The 13259-nt window shown below is 39.6% G+C and overlaps 1 protein-coding gene across 1 annotated transcript; it reads right to left on the bottom strand.

Annotated features, from left to right (window-relative positions):
• Nucleotides 1-3942: 3942 nt before the first annotated feature.
• On the bottom strand, nucleotides 3943-10301 carry LOC131143713 (glutamate receptor 2.8-like). Its single transcript, XM_058091981.1, has 5 exons — nucleotides 9785-10301; nucleotides 8367-9679; nucleotides 6950-7259; nucleotides 5046-5443; nucleotides 3943-4668 (listed from the first exon to the last, which is right to left on the bottom strand). The coding sequence occupies exons 1-5, from the start codon at nucleotides 10080-10082 to the stop codon at nucleotides 4144-4146; spliced, it is 2844 nt and encodes a 947-aa protein (XP_057947964.1). The 5' UTR covers nucleotides 10083-10301; the 3' UTR covers nucleotides 3943-4143.
• Between the last annotated feature and the right edge of the window lie 2958 nt (nucleotides 10302-13259).

Genomic DNA, 13259 nt, shown 5'->3' with positions numbered 1-13259 from the left:
ATCAAGCACGTTTTAGTATAACTCATCACATCATCTTGCATATTCGGCCAATAGTACCCCTGTGTAATCAAAGCATGAGTTCTTTGCCATCCCGGATGACCAGCCCACAACGTATCATGACACTCTTTCAGTAAGGTTTTCCTCAAGTTTCCAGCTTTAGGCACATAGACTCTCCTGCCTTTAGTCATTATCAGTCCATCTTCTACCCAGAATTGTCGTGTCTTCCCTTCGTCTATTAGTTTGCTTAGTGACTGCGCCTGCTAGTCTGTACTTAAATGTTCCTTGATAAGATTCTTCAAAGGTAGCGCCACCCTACTAGTTGATAGATGACTGATGATTTTCAATGCTGCCAATTCAGTTTTTCTACTTAAAGCGTCGGCCACTTCATTCGTCTTCCCCACTTTATATTCAAAAGCAAAATCAAATTCAGCTAGCTTCTACTGCCAACGGGCTTGTTTTAACGTTAGTCCAGGTTGTGACAAAAAATGAGTAACTGCTACATTATCGGTTTTTACCATAAATTTGGACCCCAAGAGATAGTGCCTCCACACCCGAAGACAGTGTACCACTGCGAGAAGCTCCTTTTCTTGTGCTGTATAGTTCCGTTCGGCCCCCGACAATTTTCTACTTTCAAAAGCAGCTGGATGCCCTTCTTGCAAGAGAACTCCCCCTAATGCAAAGTTTGAGGCATCTACTTGCACTTCAAATGGTTTTGTCACATCAGGAAAGATTAGCACAGGATCTCCTACAATCTTTTCTTTTAATTCAAAAAATGCTGATTGGCACTCTTCTAACCACCCCCATGGTACCCTCTTCCTCAGTAAATTCATTAACAATACAACTCTTCTAGAGTACCCCTCTATAAAATTTCGGTAGTAGTTGGCTAGACCCAAGAAAGATCGCAGTTCTCTAACGGATGTAAGTGCTCGCCACTCCTTGATAGTTTTTACTTTAGCTGAATCCATCCGAATCTGGCCCTCCTCAATGATATGCCCCAAGAATTTAATACGTTTTTGAGCGAAAGCACACTTCTCCCCTTTTACATATAACTGATTTTCTTTGAGTTTTTGAAAAATCTTTCGAAGATGATCTTTATGTTCTTCTAAGGATGCGCTGAAAACCAGTATGTCATCAAGGTAAACAACAACAAATTGATCAAGGTAGTCCCGAAAAACCTGATTCATTAGAGAACAAAAGGTAGCGGGTGCATTTGTTAACCCAAAAGGCATGACAAGGAATTCAAATGCTCCATACCGTGTGACACAAGTGGTCTTCGGTTCATCTCCCTCAACAATGCGCACTTGATGATATCCCGACCTCAAGTCCAGTTTCGTGAAATATCTAGCTGTACTTAATTGGTCAAAAATATCAGCAATCAGTGGAATAGGATACTTGTTGCGCACGGTCACCTTATTAAGAGCCCGATAATCTATACACAAGCGCAAACTACCATCTTGTTTCTTCTGAAATAACACTGGGGCCCCAAAAGGTGCTTTTGAAGGCCGGATGAACCCTGCTGCAATAAGATCATTTAGTTGCCTTCTAATTTCAGCTAACTCAAGCGGCGCCATTCGATAAGGGGCACGTGCTGGCGGCTTTACTCCTGGCAAAAGTTCAATTTCATGGTCAATCTGTCGTCGAGGTGGTAAAACCCTCGGTAGCTGTTCCGGGATCACCTCCTTGAACTCTTCTAAAACTTCCTTAATCTCAAGTGGATATTTCCCTACTTCTGCATCTTCTGAGACTATTGGTAGAACCACGAAAGAAGATTCTCCCTTTTTTACTCCCTTTTTGAATTGGAGGGCTGAAAGCAACTTCCTTTCATCGAAATTGTTGTAGGCTGCGGGGACTGCACAAGGTGCACTTCCCATTATCACAAGACAATCCGCAGCTGGGATCGGCATTGAGCGTGTCACTTTTAGAAAATCCATCCCCAATACCACATCAAAGTCATCAAGGGGTGCCACAGTGAAATCAACCGTTCCAGACCATGATCCCATTTGGCATGCCACTTTAGGTACCACCCCCACCGTGGTTAATGCTGGAGAATTCACTGCTTTTATCTTGCCCACATTTTTATCTACTTGCAATTCTAACCGTTGAGCTTCAGAATCAGCAATGAAATTATGGGTGGCCCCTGTATCAATCATGGCCTTGATTTTCTTTCCATTCAAAAGTAGATCCACATACATTAGTCTCTTCTCCTGAGACTTGTTGTTAATTACTTGACGCTCTAATGCCCCCAAAAATCTCAAGGCTCCCACCATATTTGGGTGTTCTTCTGAAATTGCTGTCGAGGTTTCGGTTTCCCCTCGAAGGGCCTTCATAGCATTCAAAGCCTTACGATCGGGGCACTCCGCCACTCGATGTGGTCCCATGCAAAGAAAACAAGAGATCGGTCGACGCTCTCCACCCCCCGTTCGTCCACCCCTCCACTCCCTATTCATGGGCGCTCTTTTATCTTTCCAAGAACTATTTGTCTCCTTATCCCTTCCCTCATTTGTGGGCTTATACACTTTGTTGGGACGAGAATCATTATTGGCGGATGTAGGGAAATTTCGCTTCCCAGAATTATCTGAAAAATCATCCAACCGTTCAGCAGCAGCGAGGGCAGAAGAGAGATCACCAGCACCTTGCCGATGTATTTCATTTCTTGGCCATGTCTTCAAACCCCGAAGAAAATGAATCAGTTTATCTGATTCAGTCATGTCTACAATGTCTAACATCAAGGCTTGGTATTCCCTTACATAACTCCTTAATGAGCCCGTCTGTTGCAATTCCATTACTTTGTACTTTGCTATATACGCCACATTTTCTGGATAGAATTGGGCCTTCAACGCCTGTTTCAACCCCTCCCATGTGTTAATGACACATCTATTGTGCTGAATATCATTCCATTTAGTTCTCCACCACAATTTTGCATCCCCAACCAGGTATACCGTTGCCATATTGACCCGGTCCACTTCTAAATCCACCCGGGAGCACGTGAAGTAGTGTTCCATATCAAAGAAGAAATTGTCTAGCTCCTTTGCATCTCGTGTACCCCCAAAACTTTTAGGTTCTGGTACCTTCCATCGAGAACTCTCATTTGGATGTGCAACTGGCCATCGGGCTAACTGTGCCACTGCATTCACTTTCGCAGTGATCTCTTGTAAATCCCTCTGGACTTGGACCACCGTACTTTGGACATTGCCCATCTCCTTCAAATCTTCCTTCAAAGCAGTAATGGACACTTTAACATCTTCTGTAAGGAAATCAAGATTATCCGTTAGCTCCCGTAAGGAGGCCTCAAGCTCTATTGGCTCTCCCCGTTGGGACGAAAGAGATGGCAATATGCCCTCAATATGTTGTAGCCTGCTCTCAAAGGCTTCTAACTGCTCGATATTCTTCTCGAAGGCCTCAAGCTCTTTTGGTCGTTTCTCCAGGGATTTCACACTTGGAATGAATTTTTCAAGTTCCTCAAGTCTCTCTACGACTTTTGATACCCCATAGAGATTTTCTCTAGGGTTTTCTTCGGCGGCGTCAAGCTCTGTTGACACGCCTTTCTCTTTTATCAACTTTGCCACCAACCCTTGGAGGTCACCGCACGTTGTCTCCAGGGTTGCAAGTTTTGTCTCAAGCGCCTCAATGCGCTTCACTCTTCTTGACTTATTTCTCATAATCCTACGCATGGTGCTTGCACACACTGTGCTCTAATACCAACTGTCACGGACCCCCAAAATGGGACTCAAATAAGGGCCGTGTGGCACTCGTTGAGAGCTCTTCCTTGACAAGTCAGCCAACTCTCACACGTTCAAGCCTGCAAGCACGAGCACCAGGTGAGTCTCAATACTCAAGGAAAACCAGGAACAATAGGATTTCACATGAGCAATATATTCTTATACACCGAATAAGATTATAACAATCAGAGATATCATAATCCAAGGCAACAGAACACCACAATGAAAAGAACTACTTGTATTATTCATCTACAAAAGAATCACCATACAAGCGATAACACAAATATTCATATATTCATTCTAAATCCCTGAAAAATACAATTATAGTAGTATCTCATTCCCTCATTTTTTCCATTACATTGTCACACCCTAACACTGTGCATTTCAATATAGGTAGATGAGCAAGTCTTATACCAAGTCTTTTTCAAGGAGGCGGCTGTATATATTCAATGTCAGAGTGAGAAGCCTGAGGATGCTCTGGTGTAGCATTTTCAATGTCAGAGTGAGAAGCCTGAGGTTGCTCTGGTGTAGCGGCAGTCACATATTCCCATTCATCAACATCGGACTGAGCAATAGCCGGAGTCATTCTTCCGGGAGTCTTAACATTTCCTTCATTGAAGTATTGTGCAAGTCTTTTGGCTCTGTTCCATACACTCTTGTCGCTTGGAGTTAGGTTGCCCTCAGATGACTCTTGTGAACTGCTGAACTTCTTTAATAACAGAACAAGGAATAGAAGAAGGCAGAAAGTGGAAGTGCCTCCAGAGATTACATAGAGACCCCAGAAGCTCTGGAGGCCCAAGCTTTCTTTGTTGGTGGAATTCATGGCTGCGGAACACACTGTTGTCGGGGAAAGCCAGAATTCTTCCAGTTTCTTCAGCGTACCATCTTCAGACATGTCTAGTATGGCTTTGGAGACATCAGGTGCTATGGGAGACCCTTTCTGGAATACCTGCATGCAAACCAAGAGTTTAGATTCTGTGAATTAAGTCCCTGTAAATGAATAGATCTTTCTTAATTGCAGAGAAATACTACATCACAGAAGAGACAGAACAAACCAAATTGTTAGGCTTAAAGAGCTCGGAAAGATAGCACAGTAAGCACAAAATTTAACGGTCCACCCCGCACCCACCCCACCCCCCCCCCCCCCCCCCCCCCCCCCCCCCCCGCCCCCCCCGTTTTTAGTGTGGAATGAAGAATAGTTTCTTGAGGAGGCAAAATTTTCAGTAAATAGGCACGGGTTCTTCTCTAGTACCACAAGCGTTTAGGAAGGTAAACTTTTAAAGCATGGGGAAATTGAAAGGCACGAGTTCTGAAGTTACTACTTACAAAGGCCAGTCCTCCAAATTTGTAGGAGGGTTTGGTAACAGTGTAGCCCTCGCAGTACTGATTGAGGAAAGCTCTCCCATATGGGACTTCAAGGAATGCGGCTGTGATATCTCGGTTTTTGAACTCTGCTAGATAACCGTACTCATTGCTAATGTTCATGATGTTGTGTGTACTGAAATGAAGCACATTCTCAAGGTATTTCCTTACAAATGAATCGCCATCACAACCAACTTTCTGGTGTGAACTCCTCAGCCAATTGATGTCTGTCACATTTGGTTCTAATCGTTGAACAGTGAGCATTGAGCTGAGACTGGCCGTGTAGCTTGACGTTAAGATCAATACAACAAAAAGCCACACCACTACTACTGCTCGGGTGAGGTTGCTGTTAATGCTTTGCCCTGTAGAATGAAACAATGGTTTAATAAATAACTAAACCCAGGAACAAATTAAGCAATTTTGCCACATCTTAATGCCACGATCCTACATGTTTACTCAAAATGTTGGATCTTAGGGATTCCAAAATGAAAACCAGTTGTGGGCAGCATGACCAAATTTATCGAATGAACATCTAGCTTCTCTGTTATTTCCTTCATAGTAAAGGCAACTGGTTTGGAGGTTGTGGAGAAGGAAATGTGTGGCTAGAATGGAGGGAAAATTGGAGAGTAGTATAGATGTGTGGCTGTCCATTAAGAATTGGGTAGGGATTTTGAGTGAGAACATGACAGTTATGACTCATTTAAATGATGCTGATGTTCGGATTTTGCAGAATTTGGAGGTGCAGATTGTGAATAAAAAGAATAAAGTTATGTAAGTTGTGAGATGACTAAAATCGAGGTAAGGAAGGTTGAAACTAAATTTGGACGAAAGCAACTTGGGGAACCCAGGGCCAATGGGTGGTGGTGGCATCCTTAGAGACTGTACAAATTCTTTTATTTTGATTTTTCAAAATATTTTGGTTCTTATTCTAATAATGAAGCTGACTTGAGAGGTGATGGAAGGAATAAAATTTTACAAACAATTGGACCATTCTAGTATTGACATTGAATGTGATTTGAATATTATAGTAAATTGGATAAGATCCAGTAAATGCTCTTTATGATATTTGTGAGATTTTTGGGAACATCTTATTGGTGTATTGGAGGAAATAGATTATTTATAAATCATTTCTATAGAGAAGGGAATAAAGTGGCAGATGCGATGACTCGACAAGGTGTCATGGGAAGGAAAAGTTTGTTTACAAATGGTAGTCAACTTTCCTAAACTTATCAAAGGTTTATATAGATTGAATAAGATAGGTATGACTTATATGAAATATGTTTAGTTGGTTTTCTTTTGGTATTGGTATAAGTTTATTTTTTTTCTTTTATTTTGTTTGATGCATGAGGTGTTTTTTATTTTATTATTATATAAGCCCAAGTGTCATTTTGTTTCCATGATATTTCTCCGTGAGAGTTATTGATAAAATTAAGAAAGGAGGTGCCGCCTTCTTTTACTCAAAAAAAAAAAAAAAGACTAGGACACTTCTTTTTTCCCTTTATCTACAGCATTTTCTAATATTATTAAACCCAGGCCCAGCCCATAAGGACTGATCTTATGGTATGATCAGTCCTAAAATTGAATTTTTGTGCAAATATCCCAGCCAAGTGAGATAATGATCAAGGAAGAGAAGAAAAAGAGTTCTTTCACCAACGAAGTAGGCATCTTAGAAGTTAAAATATCAATTACTGATAATTTTTGAGGAAATTAATGCAGGGTGCAGTCTGCACCCAATCTTCTTTTGGCTTTACGTCGGTTGGTTGGACTAGGGAGGTGACAGAGTTGGAATGTTGGCCTCCAAATTGCTACACTAAGAATTAAGAAATTGTGTTAGTTTTTGTAGTTAATTTCCTGAAGTTAATACTCACCGTGAGCAAAGAAAAGGGAGGAGAAGGTGAACCAAAGTGCTGTGCCGAGCTGATCTTTCCACTGGCCTCTGAAATCCGGATTGGTTCTATGCTCCAAGAACCAGACTACGATCATTGTGTATATCAAGATGGCAGCAGTTACTAGCCACATTTCCCTAGTGAAAGGCTTAAAGAACATCCATGCCTTACGTGATTCTGATTTCACCGGGACGATCATCCACAGACCGGACTCAGAAAATGGCTGAGTAAACTCCACAAGCTCCATCCGCTCAGCTAGGATCGTCACATCTCCGACAACAGCATCAAAAGTCTAGTGTGACGGAAAAGTTTGGAGTCTATCAGAGAGAATCATTAAAACAAAAGACGAGGCAAGCTCCATTACAGTCCACAAGCTAGATATATAGCACAAATTGACTATTCAAAAGACCCACTATGTCAATGTGTCATAGGGAACTGGTCAATTAAAATAAGACTAACTATGAGAAAGTTCCTGCAGAGTAGCTTTTGAAGCTCAGGAATTGAGAAGTTTCAGGGAAACATCAGGAATTCTTGCCGCAGCCGTGTGGGTCAAATTTGGCTTCATCCTTAAGGTGGCAAAACGGATTTATGGGTCAGAAATGAGTTTAGATTTAAGTTGACCCATTTATTATCCGGTAAATAATCTATAAACTCAAAATCCATCCGTTTAATAAATAGATCATAAATGGGTACCTATCAAACAATCGTTTAAAAATATAATTTAGTTGATTTAATGTTTTTTAAATAGCACTCATTTAGTCATTTGTTTTATTAATTAATATCTTAACAAAAAATAAAATAATTTGAAAAATAGTACATCTCTTTAATTTTTTTGAAAAAAAAATATTTAAAATTTTAAAAAAGAAAACCAATATAAATATAATCAATCACTTGTGTTATGTATCATTTTTTCTTTTTTAAATTGTCAACAAATTTAGTTATATAACTTGTAACTATAAAATATTATTTATCTAAAAGTCTAAAAATAAAAATAAAAATAAAAATTATAATATATTATTTTTTAAAATGTAAATAGGTGATGTGGTGAGTATCCGACCCAAACCTGTCAAACCCATTTATAAAATGGGTTGAGTTCAGGTCGATTACTTTATAAATGGATCACCTCCTCTTAAACCCAAACCCGATCTAAACGGGTAGCTAACGATCCATGCCACCCATAGTGATCAATCCCCTACCTACCTAACCCTTTGCCAAGAAAGAAAGAATTGGACGGTTAGATTGCTAAGAAGATAGCAGAAAAAGGTCTACTAAATCTTTAAAGCATAAATCTATGTGAACAAGAAATGCGCACGACTTTGTTTTAGCAGTTGATAATCTTCACATTGATATGATTCAATAGTTACTTCGAAGTAAAGGTTCGTGATAGAAAAACCATTACCTTGTTATAGACATTATCAACCAGGGCATCGTAGGTGCCATCGAAAGGGGAAAATTCAAAAGGCAGAGCATAATTTTTCTCCAAACGTTTCACCACTTCCCTGAATATATCGATGCAGAAACCAGAATATTTAGTCTGATCGCTGGCAGTCTTCGTTCGATCAACCTTCACAAACTTCTCAAAGGATGCTCTGCCCGGAACTCCAATCTTCAGCGGCTGTGCATCAGTAGGCATTGCCCAACCTTTTGGGACACGGTTTAGATCCCCTGGCCAATTCACCAACCCAGTCACCATTTCGGTGGTGCCATCAGCAGCTCGGCTTCCATCTTCCTTTCCTTCAATAACAAGGTTCTCCAAGAACCCGGACTTGGGTGAAAAAAAGTCGAGCTCTTTGTACCCATTTCCAATTACATTTACAATTCTGAATAATGGGGGCTCTGATAATTCACCCAGTTTAAAGTTGATTTTCCCGCTTAAACCAGTGAAATTGCTTGACAGTATAGTTTGCAGTAACATCTTTGAATTACTAGACTTATTACTAGCTAATTTCTTCATGGCATGTGCAATTGTGATAATGCTGTCATATGCTCTTAAAGCATGAATACCGGGTTCGAACTGATCTTCCTCAAGATATTCCGACCGAAAAATTTTCTGGAACTGATAACTGAAGTCCTCAAAAGGATCATTCTTCTCATAGTAGGTCTTTGTTCCTAATGCACCATTCATGGAAAAATGAACAGCGTTATTAAAGGAGTGCAGGAAGCTTGTAATAGCGTCTGTCACTATCCAGGCCGAGTCTTTCCCCATGAGACCCATCTTCTTTGCTTCTCTGAACAAATGGGCCGCCAGAGATAATGAGGACCGAAGAACAATAAACACCCTCGACTGTTTTGTGGTTCTCAACTTTTCTAGCCTTTCATGAACAAACCCTTTTGGATCAGAAAGAGAGGAGACCGGTGGAAGAACCAAATGACATTCAATCTCCGAGCCAACCTCCCAAAGAGCCTCTGATAAAAGACTCACCGCTCCTGAATCACCACTGTATGCGTCATCTTCATAGATTACTACAAGCCGTCGCCAGCCATAGGAGCGAACAATAGCCGCGATGCATCTCATTTCAACCCTGATGTTGCTTGCCATTCGCACCAAGAAGGGCCATCGGAGTTGCGATAATGGCGGGGCAATGGCAGCTGTAGCAAAGGAAATAACTGGGACCTGAGCTCGGTTCCCAACCTGACCTACCAAAGCTACTTCCTGCCATGTGTCCATACCAATGATCACTTGTGCATCCTTCTCTTTGATAAGCTCGTCGGCTGCACCCATTAATTAAAAACTCCATAAATATCAGTCAAATTTAACACACAGTCACACACACCATCATTGTTTTGTGATTGTGGAGGGAGGAAAAATGATGGTACCTGCAGATGCTGCTCTAAGGGGGTCTCCGCTGGAGTTTCGAAAGTGGAGAAACAGCTTTCCATTGTTCGATGCATTTTTGTTGAAGTTTTGAGCTGCTATCAGCATAGCTGTTGTTTCTTCTTTGCCAGAACGGGAGTTGGCATCAACTATCACACCGATGTTCATGTGCCATTCATCATTGTTGGATTCTGCAGGAGTGATCAATCCATGGGAAAGAATTAGAACAATGGAGATCACTCTAGAAAACAGAAACCAAGCTTTTGGAGCTGTTCTAACGGTTGTGAATAGGAAAGGCATTTTGGCTCCAACTTAGTAACTCGATTCTCATATGCTAATTGAAAATTGAAAGGTGCCCTTTAAAAATACATATATAGAGGTGCATTTGTGTGTGTGTGCATATACATCTCATTGAATGAGAGAGAGATTCCAATCCAATAGTTTACTTGGTCTGCTTGGGAATAAAAGTCAGGGTTGTGGACCAAGTAAACAATGAGGGGGATAAGGAGCAAGTTGAAGAATTTGAAGTCGGGATTGGAAGTATTATATGGCAGGAAATTAGGACTGGGCTTGTACGCGTCAGGAAATTCAAGACGAGTGCATGCAAAGATTTGGGCAGACTGGGATCTTTGATCCCTGCAGTAGTTGTTTTATTTTGTATCAGCTGGAATCAACGACTTCCGATGATATAATATCCATCCCCTTCCAGATTTCCTTGACGAATTTTTCTGTCAAACGGACCTTGGGATTTTTTTATCACTGAAGTCACTGCAATAAATTCAAAAAGAAAGTAAAAAAAAAAAAATTTGGGTCAACTCGATTTGATGCTGGCCTGACCCTCAAGAAAGCCCGGTATAATTTTTAATTTTTTTAAAAATGAAAAAATAGTAAAAAAAATAATTAACAATCATTTGAGTTATTTCTGACACAGATAACAAAAAAAAAAAAAAAAAAAAGGAAAAAATAAAATACCAAATGTGTGAAATTAGGTGTAATGTCCAGAAGGGGATGAATTGAACCCCCAGGGTGTGATTCAGGTGGTAGTGTGGGTTGCGGGAGTGCCTCTCATGAGGTCAGGTGTTCAAACCCTCTTGGGCTCATTTCCACCCATGAACTCTTAAATTTACCCTCCCTTTGGAGTTGTGGGGTTAACTTCAAGGAGCGCAGGATTAGTCACGTGGACCGTAAAACGGACATGTGGATACCCGGTGCGTAATCCAAAAAAAAAAAAAAAAAGAAGGGGATGAATTGAGTGTTTAAAACTTTTTAAGTCTTTTTAAGTCCTAATATTAAAAAGGTACAACCACACAACCTAAAAGATTCAAGCTATATATTCCACAAACAATTAGAATTACCCAATTAATTACAAGTACATGAAATATTTAAGACATACACAATAGGTATATATAAAATAAATAATCAAATGCAAGCGGAAATAAAAATGAGATAAGGGAAGAGAGATGCACACTCCAGATTTTACGAGGTTCGTCCAACTTGGCCTATGTAGGGTAGGAGTCTACTATACCGCTCCTTAACTTGGGATGGAGTTTCCTGTTACAATCTGCTACTTACAAGAGGCGTAACTTCCTCCCTAGTTCACAACTCGAATCGTAAATGCAATGAATAAAAAATTTTCGGATACGCTAAGATGCTTCTCAACAAGCGAATATGTACAAGTGAAATCCTAAACACTCTCTTAAGATATAACTTGAAGTTCTATGGAGTAAATGTGTTGATCTCAATATGATATTTGTAATAGAATAATATATGACCTTTGTATATAACAATATGTATGATGAGTTTCTTCAAAGGTCTAAATCCAATGCAATATTTCTCCAAAAAAATAATTTTTGAAATAATATATATGTTGGAGATCCTAGGGTTTGCTCTCAAAAGCTTTTGCAAAAATAAAATCTTTGAATAAAAATATGAATGTAAATACTTTCAAAGATTCAAGCCCTAGTAACAGAGAAACACTTTTCCCAAAAGATTTTTCAACTAAAGGATATATGGAAAACTAGGGCTCTTGCTCTCAATAAAATATTAAATATAAAGTATGAGAGAAGAAAAAATCTGAAGAAAATGGTTGAATGCCTAAATAAAATATTTTTTTATCAAACCTCAATACCAACGATGCTTGCAAGATATGTGAGTGAATGCTCTTTGAAAACTGAGAGAATGCTCTTTGAAAACTGAGAGAATGCTCAAAAGATGTTTGAATGTGATAGAGTGTAGGTAGGAGGTCTTAAAAGTTGTTTCTAGAGTTTTTAGGATTGATATTTATACGTACTTTCAGTATCCAGACGATTTCTGACCATTGGATCATTAAAAAGATATTTTAATTAAAAAATTGCCCGTTGAGTGCCGAAGCGTCATTCTGCCTGATAGACTCATTGACGAGTGGACACACTAGTCGAGGAGTGTACTTCACTCGATCGGCAACGAGACCAGGAGATTTATCGACGAGTGTTCTGTCTGAGAAAGTTAGGGTCTCAGTATTTTCTCGTCAAAGGGAACATGCATTCATTGATGAGTGGCCTTCATGCATTCGTCGACAAGACCATAGGACTAGTCGACGAGTTCCCTATATTCAGTCCTGCTAACCTTCTAAGATGCAGATCCAACCTATAACAAGTGCATACGAATGTTTCATGAAAAATATGCATCCTAGGGTCCGTCTATTGGTCATTTTGAGCTTCTTACTATATCTCATGAGACACGTAAATACAAATACGACTAAATGCAAATTACAATTTAAAAACTGGATTATTCTCATCCTTTTGCTTTTCCCCTTCCATGGAACGAGACAAGCTGTATTTGCTTCAAGTTCCTCATAGCTTCCATAGCATTCTTACCATCCGTGCGTGCTAAGTAATGATCGTGTTCAAAATCTCAATGCACAAGTAAGATACTAAGTGATTTGTTAGTATCAAAATAGGATTGGACTCATAGAGTAAACAATCTCTCCCTTTTTGATGATGACAAATATATGAGCAAAAATGGATTAAACCTAAACGAGTCTCCCCCTAATGATATGCATAATTTAAAATGTGCAATGTATTCTTACTCAAAATATGTCCAAATTTGTTAGAAAATATTTCTCCTCCTTTTGCTAGAAAATATGCCCAATTTATGCCCAATTTTGCTACACAATATTTCTCCCCCTTTGACATAAAAAAAAAAGGCTAAGGCAAAAAGATGTAAGCATTTAAATGAATTTGTAGCTTAGAGAAATTTTCTTGAAAACATAACTGGTTTGGAGAAATTTTTTCATGTCGAACACAACAGTATTTCTGTAACGACGTCAAAAATCTCAATATAAAATGTAACATAATAAATAGAAAAGTCAACCTGAACCTGTGGATAATGGGGACACCTGTTAATCACAGCGGAAACCTAAGTAGCAGTAGATATAAATCACATTCTCAAAATCATAGAATACATAATTCCAGAGTTTACTACATCATCAAAATACTG

Source organism: Malania oleifera, chromosome 12 (genome assembly GCF_029873635.1).
Source record: "Malania oleifera isolate guangnan ecotype guangnan chromosome 12, ASM2987363v1, whole genome shotgun sequence".
NCBI classification, from domain to species: Eukaryota; Viridiplantae; Streptophyta; class Magnoliopsida; order Santalales; family Ximeniaceae; genus Malania; species Malania oleifera.
Note: the sequence above shows the minus strand (reverse complement) of the source record. Positions and strands in the feature narration are given on the sequence as shown.

What these genes read in the sequence shown, in the direction of transcription:
- LOC131143713 (XM_058091981.1), bottom strand. Translation starts at nt 10,082, where the DNA reads ATGCCTTTCCTATTCACAACCGTTAGAACAGCTCCAAAAGCTTGGTTT. An exon ending in TTGATAATGTCTATAACAAG is followed by an intron (nt 7,260 to 8,366) that starts GTAATGGTTTTT and finishes CCGTCACACTAG; the next exon opens with ACTTTTGATGCTGTTGTCGG. An exon ending in AATTTGGAGGACTGGCCTTT is followed by an intron (nt 4,669 to 5,045) that starts GTAAGTAGTAAC and finishes GTTTGCATGCAG; the next exon opens with GTATTCCAGAAAGGGTCTCC.